At 37.5% G+C, this 20,937-nt stretch overlaps 2 protein-coding genes across 3 annotated transcripts; one reads left to right on the top strand and one right to left on the bottom strand.

Moving 5' to 3' along the window:
* Positions 1-2,620: 2,620 nt before the first annotated feature.
* Positions 2,621-11,816, bottom strand: LOC134804814 (periodic tryptophan protein 1 homolog). The gene is made up of 13 exons (XM_063778071.1): positions 11,667-11,816; positions 10,445-10,503; positions 9,995-10,119; positions 9,819-9,892; positions 8,897-9,002; positions 8,501-8,608; positions 8,236-8,410; positions 7,401-7,497; positions 5,541-5,711; positions 4,804-4,894; positions 4,484-4,562; positions 3,871-4,022; positions 2,621-2,821 (listed from the first exon to the last, which is right to left on the bottom strand). Exons 1-13 carry the CDS (start codon positions 11,748-11,750, stop codon positions 2,751-2,753), a joined length of 1,392 nt encoding a protein of 463 aa, XP_063634141.1. The 5' UTR covers positions 11,751-11,816; the 3' UTR covers positions 2,621-2,750.
* Positions 11,817-13,221: 1,405 nt separating this feature from the next.
* LOC134805240 (uncharacterized) lies at positions 13,222-20,351 on the top strand. Of its 2 annotated transcripts, XM_063778548.1 has the most exons (10): positions 13,222-13,315; positions 13,707-13,901; positions 14,749-14,892; positions 15,561-15,744; positions 16,005-16,374; positions 16,463-16,530; positions 16,736-16,858; positions 17,320-17,428; positions 18,408-18,582; positions 20,024-20,351. In XM_063778548.1, the coding sequence occupies exons 2-10, from the start codon at positions 13,762-13,764 to the stop codon at positions 20,250-20,252; spliced, it is 1,542 nt and encodes a 513-aa protein (XP_063634618.1). In that variant the 5' UTR covers positions 13,222-13,315; positions 13,707-13,761; the 3' UTR covers positions 20,253-20,351. The 2 variants fall into 2 exon arrangements, with proteins under 2 accessions (XP_063634618.1, XP_063634617.1); XM_063778547.1 differs by lacking the exon at positions 13,222-13,315 and having other exon boundaries at positions 13,665-13,901; positions 20,024-20,350.
* Positions 20,352-20,937: the final 586 nt, after the last annotated feature.

Here is a 20,937-nt window from a genome sequence, read left to right as displayed (position 1 = left end):
TTTACGAGTAGTATTTTTCACCGTTTTCAGTTTCTCGAGCAGACTATACGCTTAATGAACAAAAAGAAAAACAGTGCGAGTCAGACTTGCGCTTCAAGGATTTCGTACACAGTCAAGGTATTAAATATCGATACGGACAGTTCCAAAAATATACACACACTACCTTAACGAGTGCCGGGAACCAGCTCGACGGCTTCTCTGTTCGTCTTTTTTCGCTTTCTCTACAAAGCGGGAAGCGGCTGCGCGCTTTGCGCTACGAAAACGTTGGCAGTGAATGGGTTAAAATATGGGCAATAAAGCCGTGTATGCATATTTTTAGCGCTTTGTCCGTCTCGATATTTGATACCTAGACTGAAACATTGAACAATTTTCTTATTCATCGAACTTTAGTTGTGGAATACTGTAATTTAAGTAAGTGCTCGCATAGAATAATCCTACAGAGCGAAGCGGAATTGCTTCTCTTGGCACCTGGATGCACTCAGTCACTGCATGCGAAGACACGAAGTACGACGGAAACAAGAACAGAATAGAAACGATATGTGGCTTTCCATAAGAGAAGGGTCCTTATGCTTCATGTGTTATAAGGACCTTTTTATCAGAATATCTGTTGGAAATTCAGACGGAAAGGACCTTATTGTACTTGAAGCATAAGGACCCTTCTGTGATGGTAAGCCACATTTATTCGTAAGCACAAACACAAGAGAAAACTATGCAAAACAGAAAAACATAACTTTTTATATAAGTGCCGTGAAAGCTCAGTATGCTGCTGGCGACTTCCAGCGCTGGTTCTCCGACTGAGACCATCTAACAGTCTATCGTGTAGGTAGCTTGATCAATGTACAGTCAAATGTAAAAAATATTGGTGCATGACAGCGAATTAAGAACAATGGGACATATTTTTGAGAAGTTATATGCACCCATATTTTTACACTTGACTGTACCTACACAGTAAAACAAACCATATTGAAGAATAAACAGTAAAACAAACCATATTGAAGAATAAGTACTTTTTTTTTATTACAACAAGTATATACGCAGGGTTTATAAATAAACATCAATATAAAACCCGTACCATGTCTGCTTAAATATAAACTTTTTTCGGGTAGCTAAATATAACTTGTATGTACACTTATTTTATACGAAATGATCCTATGGACTATCAGAACGTCATATCGTAGGATTCGTAGGTCTTTCGAAGCTACGTTGACCATGGTGTTCTAATATTGGGTCCTTACCTATGAAATTGGCGTTTTTGTTCATAGATATAAGTCTGATCCTAGTTTTTTTTTTTTTTACAAAAGTACATACACAATTACAATAAAACTACAATATGATTTCGCCAAACTGCTTGACAGCAATTAATTGTTATTTTTTATTGTTAAGTGTTCAGAATTAAGCCTTGAAAATAGGTCTTTTCATGTGCTGTCGGTTCGAGTATTAAAATTACTTATATTTTTCTAATGGTACCAATTTTCAAGAAATGGAGATATTGAAAACATACCTTAAAGGTGTCAAAAATTACTGGAAAAATTTTGTTTGGTTTGAATTAGCCATCAAAAAAATATCCGCAAAATTAATTGTATGGAAATTCGTGTTTCGTTGAAATTCTCCGAACAAAACGCCAATTTCATAGGTAATGACCTAATAAAATTTAATAATCTATGATTAGAGCATTATATAACACAACATCAACATATATTAGGGCAACATCAAAGTGCATTTTCTCAAGCAAAGAAATTATACTAAAACAGTAGAAAAGGTATGAAATGTAAGAAAAAATCTTCGAATTTGACTCCGTTTGTCCGTATATATTATAGAGATGCACCGAATATCCGGTTACTATCCGGTATCCGGCCTATCCGGCCATTATTTACTATCCGGCCGGATACCGGATAGTGACCTTCTATCCGGCCGGATACCGGATAGTAACATTGCTTGATTTCGGAGTAAATAAATTGGATTTAAGAAACAGATACAGTTATAATCGTACTTGTTAATTATTTTAAAACAATTTAATCATTCCACTGACTTGCATACGCACTCATTTCAAACCTAGAAATGAGTCCGCGAGAACGTTTACTAGGAAACAGGTTAAACCTGCAGAATGCGCACCTGAAAAACCGAAATGTAGGTATAATTCCGCCGGCCGAATATCCGGCGGCCGATACCGGATATTCGGCCAGTGTCCAGGCCGGATATCCGGTATCCGATATCCGGCCAAACAACTATCCGTTGCATCTCTAATATATTACCTATTTGGTACGAGTAGTATTGGTTGTCCAAAATCAAATTTTGTCAGTTCAGTTACCATAAAACGTGGCGCCATATATATAGCGCCATCTAGTTTAGCTGTGATAAACGTTGGGGGCACGATGTTTTCTTACACTACAACTACACTTCTTCTACAGACAAAAACTCTTTGTTCTCAACAAATAAGCTTGCTTGAATGTTGCTTGACTATTTTTTGTTAAAATAGAGCTCGTTCAAAGGCTTAGTCCGGCAACGCTTTATTATAAACTTCGAGCAAGCTCTAAAGCTTGCTCCTATACCACTCTGTAATAGTGGTATAGATTTACTTTCTTATCGAGAATGGAGACACAGAAAACGTATATTATTATGTTGTAGTTACAGGACATTGATACCGCGTTGGCCGCAATTTATGAGCCTAATGTGAATGTGTTTTAAGGTAATTCAACGAACAACATTAACGTGTGTGTATGTTGGCGCGTTTGTAATATATTTATTGGGGTCTACGTCTCCATGGCGCTGGCGCCGGCGGTAGGCGCTGCGGCCGCGGCTCGAGGTTCGAACAGGCTTGATACTGGAATCAAACAAACGCAAAGAGGGTCAAGAGAGTGGTGAGTGAATTAAATTATACAAGTTAGGGAACAAATGAAATTATTTTATTAAATATTCCGATATTGTTTTATCCGATCTCCGCCTCTAGAGGGTTCGGTCACGTGACATCTTATAATGGATTAATTAAATGGTGGTTAAAAAAACAAGAGTTGAAAGCACTCACTTCTGATGAGATATTTTGGTGCTCGAACGGAAAGAACAGATATTTTTTTTTCTAATGGACCTGTTTAAATTGGTCCCTATACATATTCAAAATTAATTTATTATGTTACTCGTCCGTGTTTAGGTCATCTAATTACATATTATTATTAGTGTACCAAATTTCAACTTAATCGGTTCAGTAGTTTCGGAGCACATTGGCTGACAAACAGACGACAGATACGAGTTATATTATAAGGCCCACTTGCACCATTTTACTAACCCGAGGTGAACCGGTTAAACCTGGAGTTACCATGGTTACCAGTACAATTTGACACTTGGTTAACGGTTTAACCGCTTAACCCCGGGATATTGGGATGGTGCAAGTGGGCCTAAGGGTTTTCTACTTTTGAAGTAAGTACGGAAACCTAAAAGTTAGATGTTGTCGCATTGTTAATTGACACGTGTGATACTTCATACTTGGTACTATAAAAGTAATATACCTGCAATTTTTTTTAGTAAAAATGAGGGATTGACAACAAGATAGATGGACAAGTCTGTATCGAAAAGCAAAACAAGTTAAAAATACATATGTTAAAGAAAATTTACCGTCCGTGCGGATCGCTCCGCACCGCCAAATTGTATGAGAAAGCTGTCCGCGCGGACTGTCGTCCGTGCGGACCCGTCAGCTTTATTCTATAACGCTCCCTTAACTTAATACATATTGGTCCGGTGCGGAGCGATCCGCACGGACGGTCCGCGTGACACTAAAACCAGCCTTCGTGTTTTCTATAGAGTTGAGATACCTCCGTATCGATAACATGTCCACAATCCCTCGTTTTTGTGGAAACAGTTGTATGTGTATATATGAACCTTGTTCGTTGGCGGTGAGGTCGAGCATCTCGATGAAGCACTCCTTGTTGTCGCCGCCCAGCGCCAGCGAGAAGGGCGCCTCGGGGCACGCGGCCGCGCACAGCGCCTGCCCCACGCGGCTCGCGCGCTCGCTCACCTGCGCCGGCGGCGACCTGCAACATACCGTCGGCATTATTTACTACACAGACACCGCATTATGGAGCGTTCACAAAGAGCCCGAAGTCACCACACATATTTAGGTGCAATTTTAATTGTAAAGTGCTACGATTGTAGCAACATAACTGAATTGTATTCTACACCATTTTATACTATAACAGCCTGGTGTGCCTCGGCTAGGCAAAAGATTACAAAGATATACATATAATTGTCAAATAGACGTATCGTACAGCCTCTGTGCAATATGATGCCACTACCTGCAAAAAACATTTACAAAGCGCCGTTATTTAGGCCGCCAGAAATTGATCGTTTTTAACCGAGTTCAAAAAGTTCCTAGGATATTTAAATCGGATATGGAATAAATTCCACACTGCACCAACATTTTTCGCAAGTAGGTAACGAGCTTGCGATTTATGCTTATTTATTATGTGAGCTTAGATTCTAATGGATACGGTACCTTTGGATGTCCCAAGTCTTGAGTTTGCCGTCCGTGCTGACGGTAACCATTAGGCCGGGAATTTCGCTAAGGATGAGACCTACAAATAAAAACCGTATCCTTTTGTAGTATTGTATCAGAAAAATGGGCATTTTACACTGTAACATGCCCGAGGTAACGTATACCTCGTTATTTTTTATCATTAGAAAAAGGCTAAACAATATTTTACACATGTTGAACAATCAATAAATCTTGTATTGTAGACTACCATATTTCAGAATGTAAGTGTTGATGGGCACGGGCACGGTCTCGGGCACGGCAGTAAGATAGAGCGGCGTTACCTGTGACCTCCTTGTCGTGCGCCGCGAGCTCCCACACGGGCTGGTCGTGTCGCACGTCCACGTACGCCACGCGGCCCTCGTTGTTGCTCATCTGCATCAACAAATGCATTCACTGTATCACAGCTTTATTCAATATTATATGAATACATTTGATAATATAATAACGAGTGTTTAACGGTGCTCACAAATATTACGTCACAAAAACGCTACAATGTCTACCTGTCTAGTCGTGATTTATATAATAAAATGCTTTATTGCACACTACAAAAACAATGGTATAGTCAGCCAAGAAAGTGGTTTACCACTTTTCGACTCTATCAATCAGATAATAGAGTCGAAAAGTGGTAAACCACTTTCTTGGCTGACCGTACATAGGTATGAAAAGGTATAAATATGTATGTAGAGGTAGGTAATAAAGTAACAACATGTGGACTTGTCGCTAAGCTGCGTTAAAAGACTCCGTAATGGCAGTTAACGAAACTTAAGATTCGTGTATGCAATAGTTTATAGCTGCACAATTCGCAGTAGGCGCGGCGCGGGGCAGAACTAGGAATAGACATAAAATTCTCATTTATATATATACATATCATTTTGCGGTTCTCAATGTCTTTGATCATAATTATCATGACTGTCTATAGCTCAACATATGTAGTACTCCAAAATAATAATAATAAATAGTTATACACAAGAAATACGTTACAATACAAATACAATGTCAAAAATGTGTGTTAACTTACTGCAAAACAGTAGGGGTTGTGGGGGTCCCAGGCGACGCGCTCGATCTCGGGGCCGAGCCGCCAGGCGCGGTGCGCCGCCGCGTCGCGGCAGTCGGACACGCGCGCCGCGCCGTCGCAGCTCCCCGACAACAGCGTCTGCGGCTCGTGCAAGTGGAAGCACACCGACTGCACCTGCAACACAAATTACATTCTAACCCGATGGTCTAATAACCCCAATGACACACTTACTTTTTTACCGATCAAAATTGAACCGTAACACTGGCCCAGATAGGTATATAAACTAGAGAGAGGTCTGGAAGCGAGCATCAAATCTGAGAACTGCGTCTTACTTGCATGAGTTACCATTTATTCACTTCAATATTGTCACCCCGACAGTCAAATAACATCGTTACTCCCCAAATCGCTTGTTTAATGCAAATAAACGATCATGTATTCATTCATTCAATCAAAACGAGATGCTAATATTTAATTTCTCTATGCTGCTGGTGCGCTGAGGGTATGTCCTTCCTCCGGGAGCTGGGTCGTCGCCTGCTAGAAAGAGGCCTTGACCCCCGCTCCGGGTTTTTCCTGATGCAAAGGCTGTCCATCGCAGTCCAACGCGGCAACGCAGCGAGCGTGATGGGCACCTTTGCGTCGGGGGCAGCCCGGGACGGGCTTCAGTAGGCAATTTTTTATACTTATTTAGTTTATATTTATATTTAAGTTTAGTTTTTAATTAGTTTTATGTTTAGTTTATGTATTATTTTAATTATGAAATAAATTTAATAGTCAAATTTCTCTATCGATTATGTTATGTTACACTTGTCTTAGAGAACATATTGCGCTGTGGCAAAGAGAATAGATAGTATAGAGTAGATATGCCCCGAATAGTGAATATTACTCTCTCGGCCGAATACCGAATATTCGGCGACCGAATATTCGGCATGACATGCGAACATTTTGAGTCACAATTATTATGAATACTGTTCGCCAACAAAGCACAACGTTTGCTAAGATATATTTTTATGTCGAACAGAATTAATGAATGTAGTTAGAGTCAATCCAATCAGACCCATGATAAAAATAAAATATATTTTAATCAACAAATGCTCAAAAACGTGCCTTCGTATTTAACTACTTTCTAAGAATACATTTTAAATATGACATATACCTAGTTTTTGGTTATTTTTTTGTGTATTTTTCTTTTTAGGTAGGTGCAACAGATATTCGATATTCGGCCGAATAGTAAGCAACATTCGGCCGAATACCGAATATTCGGCTAAGTGGCCGAATACCGAATAGTTGCCGAATATTCGTGGCATCTCTAGTATAGAGGGGTCCTGTCATAGTAAATTTTGTAGTCACAGTGAATTTACTGCCATCTATCGACACACGACTCAAACTCAAAATGAAAACGTATAAAATTATCAAAAAAAATTATATATATGGATAAATGATTTTATTATTTTGTATCATTTTGACCCATGTTCATTCACTGATGTATTAAAATTGTTAAATATGAAACGGTGTCGTCGTGCCATCTAGCCGAGCATAGGCTAAAGGTGTGTGCACCATCTATTCGAGAATGACTTTTTCTTGATTTCCGAGGCACTTTTTTTCCTTAGACTTTATTCATCTTATACGAAGTTACATATGTCTTTGGCAGTGGAAAGCAATGTTAGTATCGAAAAGGAAGTGTCATCTGCCACATTGACATAAATCAACAGCTGACAATGAAATTATGCAGATGACACGCCACACGTTAATCATTTCAGGCGTTTTGAAAACATGTCAAAAGAGTGACGTCGACAAAAACCGAGTGATGGAAATCAATTTATTACGGCGACGTCACTGGAGTTTCAATGCACAGCATTTGCTCACTTTGTCCTGAAAATAGTCCAGCTTCGTGTGGGGGGTTCCCTGGTCCAAGTCCCACAACAGCACCGTGTTGTCAGCAGACCCACTAGCCAAAACATGTCTGAAACACCAAATAATATAACATTTGATTACTGAAACAACTCCTAGGTAAATGTTTACTATTTTATTTCGCGCCGTGATTAGGTTTTTTTGTTTGTCAATAATGTTGAAACCAAAGTTGTTGCAGTAGGTAAACAAAAATACTCCAAATTTTCTCTAAATAAACTTAGGTACTTCTTAAAATGGGGTATTTGAATCACTAGTAAATTCAGTACCTTTTTTCTAATAGTGAAACAATTAGCAACGATGGAATTTATATGAAATATTTAAAAGCAGAACAAGTGACGTCACAGGTCAAGATACCTACTATTTATAATTCTATCCGATTTATTAAATAGAAATTGTGTCAAAAAATAACTGCTGCCATACGTTTTACTAATAATTTTCAGGTGCCTCTAATAACACATCCCTATTCACTTAAAAACATACATACATTTGAAGTAAAGAGTAAAAAACGAGTATTACTTGTATTTATGTGATAGTAAAGTGTCCTTCCTGTATTTATTTATACACTTCGGCCTGAATTAAAATTATTTTGGTGTTTGTTGATAACACCTAGGAATGCTTATTCCCAGTAACCAGGGATAACAAATTGTTGATAATAGGTGAGAATAACTCAATGGGAAAGACCGGTAAAAGCTAATCGTAGATGGCGCTCTCGATGATACGATGATTATTGTGGGGAATTCAACAAGGCCATAGCCAATCCAATTGACAGGTGAATTCGTAGAAGACTCACGTAAAATTTCTGTTCCAAGACATGTCCAAGACAGCGTTTTTATGGCCAACTCTCTTGGTCTTCTTCTTTTTGTTGGGTTTCCGGCCGAGTTTGAAGGCTGGCTCGAGGCAGTTCTCGATGTCCAGGTCCCACACCTGGATGACGGGGTCCATGCCACCCAAGGCGCAAAGATTACCTGCTCACAAATCTCACGTTACTAAACATTAGTGCGCGCAAACAAACAATATAATAGGACAATCAAAATGTGCTTTGTGCTATACTTTACCTGGTTTGGTGTCTGAAGGGTCGTGACTCAGCCACTCGATGCACAGCGGGAACCACGGCAGAACGATGTCATGGTGAACGTAAAAGGAATCTTCTTCTTTGTTGAAAACTACAAGAAGTATAATATTTGTAACGTTTTCCGCGTGATAAATTCTAAATTATATTACACATACAAGTCAATAATAAATTCTTACAAAAATACTAAGTCTAGTTTAACATAGAAAATACACGACGATTATTAATTTATTAGTACAACTCAGCCTCATTCACTTTTTGATTTAGGTTTAATTTTTTCGCGTATCCAAATAGCTTGGTAGGTTCATTAGAATGAGGTGATAAGTTACTGTGTGTGGGTGAAGTGAGTTAAGTAGTGTTTAAAGGCATAAGATAAACTGACTGTAGACTTCTAGAACACTGGCGTCGCTCTCCACGTGGCCGACGAGCAGCAGATTGTCGCTGGGCTTGATGATGTCGTCCTCCTCGTCGCTATCCGGCCCGTCTGTCTGTAATTATATATTTTAACAATGGACTGACCAATATTATCACGAATCATCACGGGTTGGAGGGAGTTTTAGAGAGATATTATGTGCAATGTTTTTCATAACATAGCTAAGCCTAAAAGTTGACAAATATGCATTTTTTGAAGTAAGCATGTAATTTAGCGTTAGCAAAGCAGTTTATGAACATATGATTAGACGTATCAAACGAGTGTGGCATTTCTAACATGTATAGTTTTAGATCGTTGGTAGTGCACGCCATTGTATGGCAACCTTGCACTTTGTGACTATGCGCTGAAACTTGGCACAGTTGATTCTTAGCTGGTCTTGAGCAGATTCAGACCGGGAGCCATCGAGAGCCACCGCTCATTTAGTGAGGGGGAGGGGGGAAGTTCGACACTGCCGCGCTTCACTTGGAGCAACACATCTCTAAAACTATACCTATTAGGGCATGTGATATATCATTTTCGGATAAATTAAGGGTGAGGAATCTAGTTTTAGAACAAAAACAATGCACTTTCTAACCAAAAAAATGAATAAAGTAGAAAAGACTAAAAAACATACTTTTTTTATATAATTATCAATTTTTACATGATATTTATATACAAGAATTGCTCATTTAAAGGTATAAGATAAATTCCATAAACAATTTCTGTTAGCAATGCAAAACAGCATCCCCTTTTCCATTAAAAAGTTAAATATTGATAAAGTTTTACCCACCTACCTAATCATCTCAAACACAATATACTTGGAAATCCCGATTTTGATACATAGAATAAGTCAAGTGCTATTAGGTTGTAATATGTAATCTTTATTGCTTACCCTAATCTGGACATTGTCACCCAAATCTCCCAAGTTGGGTAAAGTTGCTACAGTTCCTATGCCCACTGGGTTAGCTGGAAAACGAAAATTGCACTTAAACATTCTGACTAAATCATTACTACAAATTTATAATAACATAATTTGATGTGTATTGTATAGACAGAAGCATCACTTACTTGAATCTTCTTCATCATACTTTTCAAAATCAAACTCATCATTGGGATTCTCGGGAGGAAGTCGGGCAGAGCTGGGACCTGCCTCAGCCTCATCGTCCGATACATCTTCTCCTCTCTCTGTCAAACTATTTCATTTATATTTAGTTAATATACCCAGTAGATAAAATTGGATATAAGCTAGCAGTTTTTACATCAACAATCATTTATGGAATCATTATAATATTAGATTATTACCCCCTTATTCGTATAATTTTCTGAGCCTGATTTAGTTAAATTAGGTATGTTATATTCCTTTCTTACAAATACATAAGTCAAAATGACAGATAAAGACAAACAATTTATAGCTATTTCAGGCCAGTAATGCGTTTATGAATAACGCCATTAGAGTGTTAAATAAATCAACATTTCAGCATTACATGATTAAGGAATTAATGCATATGAGGACCTTACCGCAACTCATCTGCAGTTTGTTTTATAATTTTCTCAAGCTCTTTTTCTGTCAGCTCGATCTACAAAACATAAAACAATACATGTACTTTCAAAACACAGTAATGAAAGCAACAAGTATTTTATTACCACCTATTTAACACATTCACTGCCAGGAACCTGTCTAGTGGGTGCTAATAACTTTTGCTCAGATGTCAGACAACCCACTAGGGTTGTTGCTATAGGTAGCATTAGATAACAACAGGCTATGCGAAAGAGCCCATCTAGCTGGTGCACAGCTTGAAGGTTGATACCAGCATAATATTATTTAGACAATGTTTTATATGTTGTAAATTACGATATCTATTTGGGATTGTGTATGTATGTTTTACAACCTAAAAACCATTTGGAGCTGCTTCCAATAGCTATGTTAGGTTACATTAATAATTATTATGTTACCGTGGAACCTAAAGCTATTCCCTTCCCTTCAGAGCCGCAAAACCTACATAACTCAAATTATTTAACCTCATTAAGACAAAGTAACCAATGATTCCCTTTACGGCTATCCAGTACAAATTTTACCTTTGTAACTCGAAAACTGAAATCTATTATTTGAAAAAATTGATGTATTTTTTTATCACCTCTATCTCAAAAATTATTTGTCAACAAACCTCTGTAACTTGAATAAAATGATTTGTCATGTGTATGTATGTAATATGTATTATTACCTCTCTCATACATATGATTCATTCATTTTACCTCAATAAAAACTTGAACCTCTCTAAGTTGATACACTCTATAAGTCGAAAACTCGTTTATATGAACTTTGTAGAGTTTTCCTTTAGATTCGTGTTATCGAGGTTTCACTGTATTTAAGCTAACATTTAAGTGGGAGGCCTATGTTCAGCAGTGGACACTTATGGCTGAGATGATGAAGCTAACATTAGAATTGCTTTGTGAATGAGTCACATAGTGTCGAGACCAGTTTGAACTAACAAAATAGTAACAGGACGTTTGATTATGAAATTAGGCACAGCCCTGGCGCCCACCATGTGGGCTCCTCTCCTGGCGTACACTAACGTGTTGATCATTAGGTGGCCTTGCCAACCCGCCTTGTTTCTGTCTGGCAGTTAATGTGTTAAAGTTCATTGATTGTACACTAATAATAATACGTATTTGGATATTTCGTTTACTTTCGGCGGGTAGATCCACAGAAGACGCGGTTGCCAAAAAGCAGCATAATTACCTTTTCAGGAACTTCTTTGGCTACCCCGCGGCGCACAAAATGCATACAGGAGACCAAACTAACAGTAGGTGTATTTTCTTCCATTTTGATTCTCGTTTAGGCCTGATAATTAAATAAAACTTAGGTGCGCATGTGTCGATCAATGCAGATAGCACATTCTATTCAAACACTTTGTAAAACACATGCACGGAACACGCATGCTTCATTGCACGCACCGAAATTTAAGTTTGACACTGACAATGGCAAATGAAAATTTGTCACTTGTCAGCTAGTCTAACCAGCGTTTACATTCGCGTGCGAGCCACGAGCCGAGCCGCGAGCCGAGCCATGAGATACGAGTGTAAGCGATGGGCTCGTGGCTCGTCTCGCGGCTCGGCTCGCGCTCGCCTGGCTCTTTTTTGGGCACGAGTCAAAGGGGCTCGCGATGGTCTCGTGCGGGACACGTGCTTGCTGTTTACATTCGCGTTCGGTTGACATTCGGTTACAAACCTTATACCGTTCCGTTTGTGTTTAAAATCGATTAGCTTGACGAGCCACGAGGCGAGAGTGTAATCATTAGCTCGACGAGCTTATGAGCTCGAGGCGAACGCGAGACGAGCCACGAGCCAAGCCACGAGCCGCGAATGTAAAGAAGCTTTAATGTCTATTGATGTTTTATTTCAGGCAAAGGGTGAGGCCATGGTGAGGCAAAGCCCCAAAATGTGAACAAGGTCAATCTGCCACATTAAATTCCACATCCAGAGGGCCTACTAGTCTACCAACAAAGAAAAACATTATATGCCTCTCTATGTTATATGCCTAAAATGTTCGTTTTTCGCGGTAGGGCATCTGGACACACATCAAACTTTACGGGACTTTACTGTAAAAGCCATCACAGACAGGCTTAAGGACCGGGAACTTGGTGTGGTCAAAATATATCTTTTTCGAGCTCACTAAAGTAGCTAACACACTATCGCACCGCACCAAGGTCATTGTGGGACGCACCCATAAGTAAGAGGGAGAAAGAGATATCGCTTATGGGTGCGTCCCACAATGACCTTGGTGCGGTGCGATAGTGTGTTAGCTACTTAATACCTGATAGCTGCGTCCTTAAGCGGTATCCAGACCGGACTGATCAAATCGGTCGATTTGATCAGAAATGAAATTGGCGTCAATCTCCAATTTTAGGTTAATGGTGATATTAGAGCCCTCTAAATTGAAAAAATGCCCCAGAACGAAAATACTGGCCTCACAAATTAGTATTCTTGCGTCCGCACATCATTTTAGCGGTAATATCGGTCATTATCGGCGAGCCAAATTGGCGTTTACGTCCGCACGTCCTGATTCGATCGGGCAATTTAATCAGATTGGCGAAAAGTTGACTAGTCTGGATACGCCTTTACGTGGATCTCCTTGCACACGATCAAATATCGCATCAAGGTCGCGGTCCGGTGCGGCCATCTGTAGACACTTAAATGAGAGCCAGTGCTGTCAGGTCAAGGTTTGGATTAACCATAAACTAAATTATACTACTCTTTGAACTAAACACAACCAAACCCAATCTACATCGTTCATTATCCATATGTCGCAGTCAAACGGTTTCAACATCTTTACTGCGGAATCTTACCGGTTATCTCAATTATCTACCACATTTCGCAAGTAAATTATAAGTAAGTATTTCTACGATATAGGTATTTAATAGAGAAAAAATGTGGTTTCTAATCTCATTTTTATTAATATATTTTTCATTTGGTTCAAGCAGCTCACCCAACACTGCCAACTGTTGGGTGAGATGCTTTTTGTGTTGAAACAGAATAACCTACATTTGTAATAAATTTTTGTTAGATTTAAAAACTAGAATTTCTGAGACAAAAAAATACCTTTGATGATTTGTTAAAAATCACTTAAAGTCTTCACCTAATAAGTGTCCCATGCTCTATCTCTATTCGCTCTACTTCTCTATTGCTGTCAAAAATGGCGTTGCATTGCTTTTGTCAGTGTAGTCGCAATATTTACTTCTTATCATAGTGCGGAATTCTAATTTTATTTTTCTTATTATAGGTTTACAAATTGCTTCAATAGTGACGTAACGCTATGGAGAGTTGTATATAATCACATGGAATCGGGTTGTCCTGCGTTGATAATGCCTTATTGTTACGCACCCGGGTGCAATCATATTTCTCGAAGAGAAACCTGCAGTTTCTTCAGATTTCCTGCCGATACAAAACTATTCGAGCAGTGGAAAGCTCTTTGCCCGTAAGCATAGTTAACGTAGTTTTCTTGTTTTTTTTTTGTGAATCTGTTTATTTTGTCACATGATGTTAAAAAAGACGCTGGTAGACCTCGACAGCATTGGAAAATTGATTATGACGAAACGACACTATGAAGCAGATTTACATCTTAATATGTAGTATTTGATCTCCTGATGGAACTTCTGAAATACCCGACAAATGGCGAAATACAAATCACACTATTGAAGCTGCTGCAGAAGCTGAAGTAACCATATTTTGAGGCTTACATTTTGCTTAAACTCCTTCAACATGTCCATAGCTGACTTTTCAGGTAGTCAGAGCCTGAATCTGTGGTCTGGAATATCTGAATTTATTAAGTGACCATACAGATTCAGGCTCTCAATTTCTGAAAAATAAATCAACAAGTGTGATGAGACTTACTTTTTAAGTTTTTGTCTTGTAAGTGAACATCATTTGTATAGCCTGCCAACAACTTTGTCAGTAGACAAAAGGTGCAAAATTCAAGTTTTCTATGGGATGATAACCCTTCGCGCCTTTCTACTCCATATTTTATATAATAAATCCTTCCATTTTCGAAATTATGAGGAGGTATATCATTTAACTGAGGCTTTTGGTAAGAAGTTGTTATGGTTAGCTATATGTATAGTGGCTGTAGGCTTGGGTGCATGAAGCTGATTTGTATCATGTTAGACAATCAACACATAACTTTTTACCAATGGCCTGGCAATGGGCGAGATAAGTGGGAGATACACAATTTTTACACTTTCTTTAACCTGCGTTGTTAGCCTTTTTTAAAATTATTATTTATTGTTAACAGTATTCTAAAATAATATCATGAAACAAATTTTTAGGCTTAAAGAAAAGGAGCCTACTAATGAAGACCGATTGTGCAGTTGCCATTTTATTAATGGTGATAAAGCAAATTTACCAACTGTATTTGCATATAGTAATGCAAGCATTGAATTCTCTGCATCATCAGAAACTATTCTTGACAAGTAGGTATTATTACAAGGCATCATATCTCATACCAGTTGTGATACCACTATAGTTCGTCTTTTTAGCATTAGAAAGAATTTGCAAGAAGGTAAGCGATCTTGACATGTCTTTTAATTGGAAAACGCTTTTTAAAAATGAGTAACTATTACTTATGAAAGCAGAAGAATATAAATGATTGTATTAGATTCATAATTGTTACATATTTGCCGTAACTTATTTTAAAAATGTGTTTTTCAATTAAAAGACACATAAAGATTGTTTACCTTATTTCTAATGCTAAAAAAAACGAATGAATGAAAGATTTTGTATGGAATATAATTTGATATTTACCACAAGTTGTCTGATGAAGGAAATATAGTCTGGACTGCCATTTATACAGAATCCAACTCATCTATCTATATGGAGGTTGGTTCCTTCCCGGCTTACAGTTGTCAGCAGACTAGTTTAGTTTTAACTCACATTTATAGACGGGTTTATTACGAATTTATTTTATTACCTTTATTAACTGACGTTTCGACACAGGTTTCATTGGTCGCAGCGCGATTAATGTGAGATAGTATGTGTTCAAAACGCGAAAGTTTTATATAGTTTAGTTTTGTCTGAAAACTCTGAAATAAATTCAAACATTTAAAAATATTTCTATCTGTTAATTTTGTGATACTTTTAGTGCAACATCAAATGATTTAATGGATCAGCCAACAACACAAACAGATGAGTGGGAGTGCAGGGCTTGTCTTGAGAAAGTTGGTCCTACCACAAGCCTAGTCAATCTTTTTGATGCTTGGTCATCACCATGGGAAGGAATGGAAAGTACTGTAGCTGAGGACCTTGCTAAAGTTGGACATATCAAGGTAAGACCTACAATTCACATTATGAGTTTTACATGGTTTTAATTCAACTCGTTTATTTATGGAAAACAATTATGCACTACATCTGTATTATATCATATTTTCTCGGAAACATTCGTACTTTTTGTACCAAGACTGACTGAAATAGCAAAACAAAACGTTTCCGTGACAATACGATGGAAAATAATTATGCACTACAACTGTACCAAGTCAATGTATCACTTTTGTTTGACATTGACGGAGATCACGTTTTTACTTTACAGCTATCATCAACAGACCAACATTCAAAGTTTATCTGTAACACTTGTTACACAAAACTTCAGAATGCGTGTACTTTCGTTGCAGTTGTACAAAAAAGTGATAGAATTCTTAGACAGAGGTTCCCTCAGAATACAGATTTAGACCCAGGTGATGCCACCGTGTGGCCCAAACCTATTCAACTAGACCAAAATGTAAATGATACTTGTTTTGAAATTCCCATGGATATAGAAATTAAACAAGAAGTACTGTCTGATAATGACTATGGTGAGAATGGAAATGGATGTTCTGATACACTATACAAGGAGTTAGCAGATGCAGAAATAAAAATAGAGCCTGAGGAATGGATAAAACCACAACCTATTAAGATCAATGGTTAGTACAAAATATTACTTTGATAACTTTCTGTTTAACATGGGCAAACATCATCTTATACTAGTATTCAACTCATTGAAATTTCTAGGTACATTTTCCTACCATGAAGGAACTGAGCATTCTGCACAGCCAAATGGAAATGAAATGCTGGAAGAGGTATGATTTTTTATATAACTAACTAAAATTCATTCACAATCTGGTTTTGAAATGCCCATAAGGCAGTTTATCAATCAATTTGCTTCATATACCTATGTGTTTCGTTTACTTATTCTAGTCTATATTTATTTTCAAAGGTTTCTATAGGTATTTGACAAGTTCATATAGGTGATTGAGCTTAATAGGTAATAAAATGTCATTTCAGTTTTTAGATGCACCATTGAAAGAGGAACCCACTAGTGAGGCAGACTCTGACCCTGTACCTAGTGACCTTCCTCTGGAGTGTATGCTGTGCGCCAAGTCATTCCACAGTGTATCTGGGCTGAAGGTAACGTTTTGTAGTAAGGTGAATGATGAACTGAATATTGAAAAAGGATATGAGGTGAAACTTTAACTAAGTAATACCAAGTATTTATAAGCATGTATTTAAAAACGCCACTATTTGAAAGTGCCAGCCGAACCTCAATAACACTGGTAACATGCTTACCTAATGCTTAAATAAAATAGAATCTTGTTCTCTGCGGGAATCTGTATTTTTGTATTTAATGTGCCATTCTTCTGTAGAGTGTAGACATAAGTCTGTCTAAGCTAATTCTGAAGTATAAACATATTTTTTTATGAATTATACTTTTATAGGGAAACGCCAACACTCTGTCACTGCTAAGTCTGTGCTAGGTCCGACTCTAGTCAGGCTGCGAGTGAAAGCACTTTTTTATTTTAATGATTTAACTTATTAATTTATTGCCACTAAACTCCCAAATAATTATACCGTTTTTTTTTCTCTGATAGGCTCATGTGATAGCACAACATTCCTACAAATCAGTAAAAAGAAAAATGGGGGGGAAACAATCCCCATCAAAGAAGAAGGATAAATACGTGTGCTCAACATGTAAACGAAGTAAGTTTATTTAACCCATACCTATACACCAGGTAGACACCTATTCCTACTACTCCATAACTATTTCTAATAGGGCTCACCGAGTCTTATGCTATACTTTGATTTTTTGCATTAAAAAGAACTCCACAGAACAATGTAAACTTAGTACTTTACTACAGAACAAAGTGCTAAGTTTACTTTACATTAAAAATTACTTAGTCCACAGGGATTAAGTACTTTTTAAGCACATTTTGCAACAAAGTTGTAACCTCAAGGGAAAGTGTCATATTTTTAAGGAAACAAATTTCATTACATACTATTATAAACTCAATTTAGGTTAATGTCAATTTTCATTACTATTACGTGCTCGACCTTCATGTCATACGACCTAAGAAATAAGTATATTTATGTAAGCTTTTAATATTAGGTAGTTTACTAATTAGTTATTTACGATACAGAATCGCGCCAGAATGTCCCGATGACTACCTTGCGCTCGATTTTAGTTTTCCAAAGTTAGCGGAACACAAAAAAACATCCTGTATAGAAAAGTAATAATATTAAATGTTTATTTTTTAGTTTTTAAAGTTCCAACGAATCGAGCTAGTAATGGTAATATCTATCTAATCTAATACCTTTAGACGAGCAATTGTTGTTTATTTATTTATAAATATATTTATTTATATATATAACTGAAACGGCTCTAACGATTTCGATGAAATTTGCTATATGGGGGTTTTCAGGGGCGATAAATCTCGAATCTCGATCTTATCTCTGGGAAGTGGGAAAACGCGCATTTTTGAGTTTTTGTATGTTTCCGAGCAAAGCTCGGTCTCCCAGATATTAGATAATAAATTAACGTATTTTATTGTATATTAGTGCAAAGGGTACAGTGGCCAAAAACGATAATTTTGCCGTACTAGGAGGGAGGTCCCAACACTTTATTCATATGTTACACAATGATTGTGACCAATAAACGATTTTTCATTTCATTAATTTTCAGATTTTGTAACATCTACAGATTTGATGGTTCATGAGACATGCCACAACAAAGCCATATGCTACGGCTGCAACCAGAAGTTCGACTCATTCGAACAGTTATCCAGGCATAGAGTGCGGTGTAAAGTAATCACTACAAAAGACCTACCAAAGCCCAAGACACTGGAAGATGTAAAACGGTAAGTTTTTAATTGCACACTGTTTTGTTTGCGTTTAGGAGGGCCGTGGTTCCTTCTCCTTTTAAAATAGACATCTGTAGCCGGTCTGTAGCCAAATACCGTTATTTCATAGATAAGACTATAGATAAATACAAGGACAAAGAAAACATATCTTCGTTATTTGTTCTAAACAAACAAATTGATCCAATACCTACTTGAAAAATTTCTAGCAAAAATTAAATGAGTTGGATCCTCTTAGCAAAGAGAATTTAAAATAGAGGAATATTGTCAAAGTAAATTATGTAGTCAGTACATTTACTGCCATCTTTCGACACAAATGAATAACACTTTTAGAACGCCATTTGACTTTGATCCTTACTTTTCACTGATATGTGTTAAATTTGTTAAATATCAGAAAGTATCGCCATCTACTCGAGAGTAGGCCAAAGGTATGGGGCCATAACTCGAAAAGATGGCACCATACCTTTGGCCTATCGTCGTGTAGTCAGCGTCATATAGTAGGTAGCATTCAAATAGTTCGGTACACCATATTATTTGTATGGCGTACCGAACTATTTGAATACTTAGGATGCTACCTACTATACGACGCTGACTGTACAGCAGAACTGCTCTTCTCACGTTTAAATTTTTTGTCAATTTTCTCACTGAAATCCCCTTTCGCGAACACATCTTTCCACAAATCTTTTTCTTTATTGAGCGGAAAGTCCTCTCATTTATAAATTTTTCACAAAATCGACTTCAATCGTTTTAAAATACAAATAATACTATTTTGTCAGATAGACGAAGAAAAAAAGGCCCTACTTAACTACTTAAAAATAAAAACTTGTCATAGAAGTTGACATACAGTCCTTATATGTATAGCGATACAGTCTTTATTTGCGTGTGTAATTACTTATAATAATATTTGTGACTTTATTTTGAATAATCCACGCGTTTAGTGGCGTTTACTCTTCGTACAATTAAACTGGTAAATTGGCTTCCTCTTAAAGACTACATATTGGCTGTTTGCACTGTCAGTGTCAAGTGTGTTCCGCAAAACCCGACATAACGTGACCGCTTCACATAAAGTTTACGTTACATTAAAAAATATTACATTGTACTTTATAATTTTTATAAATAATGTGATGTAGGGCGAGACCCCTATTTCTTACTTTGAAAATTTGAAATCTTTTCACGCTTATACCTATAGCGCTGAACCTTTGGTGAAATATAGGATAGCTTTAATCAAGTATATCATCATTAGGGTCAAGTCGGGGTCAAAAGTTGCGTATATGCCACATAAGGGCTCACGCTAGACAACGTCCATAATGTTTAATGCGAAGGTATTATTTATTAGATACCGATTAATTAGAGCTTACACAATAATAATTGACATTAATCAATGCATGACAATAAATCAATAACTTTATCCATCTTACCTGATTTAATTATGACTTAACAGGATAATAGCTGAGGAACACAAATCCACTGATGATGAGGATTTGCCGAAGGAACAACTCGAGTGTCACCTCTGCACAGAAAGGTTCAGCGATTCATACTACATGAGAATCCACCAAGAGATCCACCACAGCAGCGAGCAGCCCGAGCCGGCCGCGGCGCCGCCGCCCGACGACAGCGCGCACCACATGGACCCCGCCACACTTGAGAGCATCTTCAGTGAAGATAAATAAAGTCGACATATGTACCATATTCTCATAAATTAACTATAATTACATAGTTAGTTGTTTTACAAGGGGACAAAGATGTTGTTTAACTCCTCGTGCTAATATTGATACCCGAGCAAGCGAGAGATTCCAGAATTTGTTCGAAAAGTGGAGTCTTGAGTGTTGCGAGGGTTTCAGCGCACGAGGGTTAAACAAACTGCTACCTACCGAGTGAAACAATTTTTTTTTACCAACGCAAGGAAAATACTAATGGCAAAACCTAAAAAATCAAACCCAAATGAACGCTATTAAATATTTATCATTCATCATCACTTTAAAAGTCAATTTCACCAGCCAACATGAGGTAATCAACTCAAAATTTGTATTTAGTTATTTTGCCACTCTTGTGGATAAAATGCAACTTTCTCATAAGTTTTGAATAATGAAGAGAACCTTTACGAGCTGGTGTGGTGAAAAATATTTATGTCATTGTAAATTGTCGTGACTGTTCATTAGACGGTTTAAATTTTGCGTAAAGGGCTGGTTTTATGTTAGCTAAAATTGTTGATTGTTCAGGCGTGGTTTAGTAAGACTGTGCTGCGTATAGTCGGCGCTAAGTAAGGATGAATATACGACAGTTATGAATTGACCCTTATATACATGGAGTAAAGCCCTATCGGTTAACTCAGCGGTCGGTAACCTTTTAGCAGCC

The sequence above is a fragment of the Cydia splendana genome, chromosome Z, assembly GCF_910591565.1.
Source record: "Cydia splendana chromosome Z, ilCydSple1.2, whole genome shotgun sequence".
Taxonomy (NCBI): Eukaryota; Metazoa; Arthropoda; class Insecta; order Lepidoptera; family Tortricidae; genus Cydia; species Cydia splendana.
Note: the sequence above shows the minus strand (reverse complement) of the source record. Positions and strands in the feature narration are given on the sequence as shown.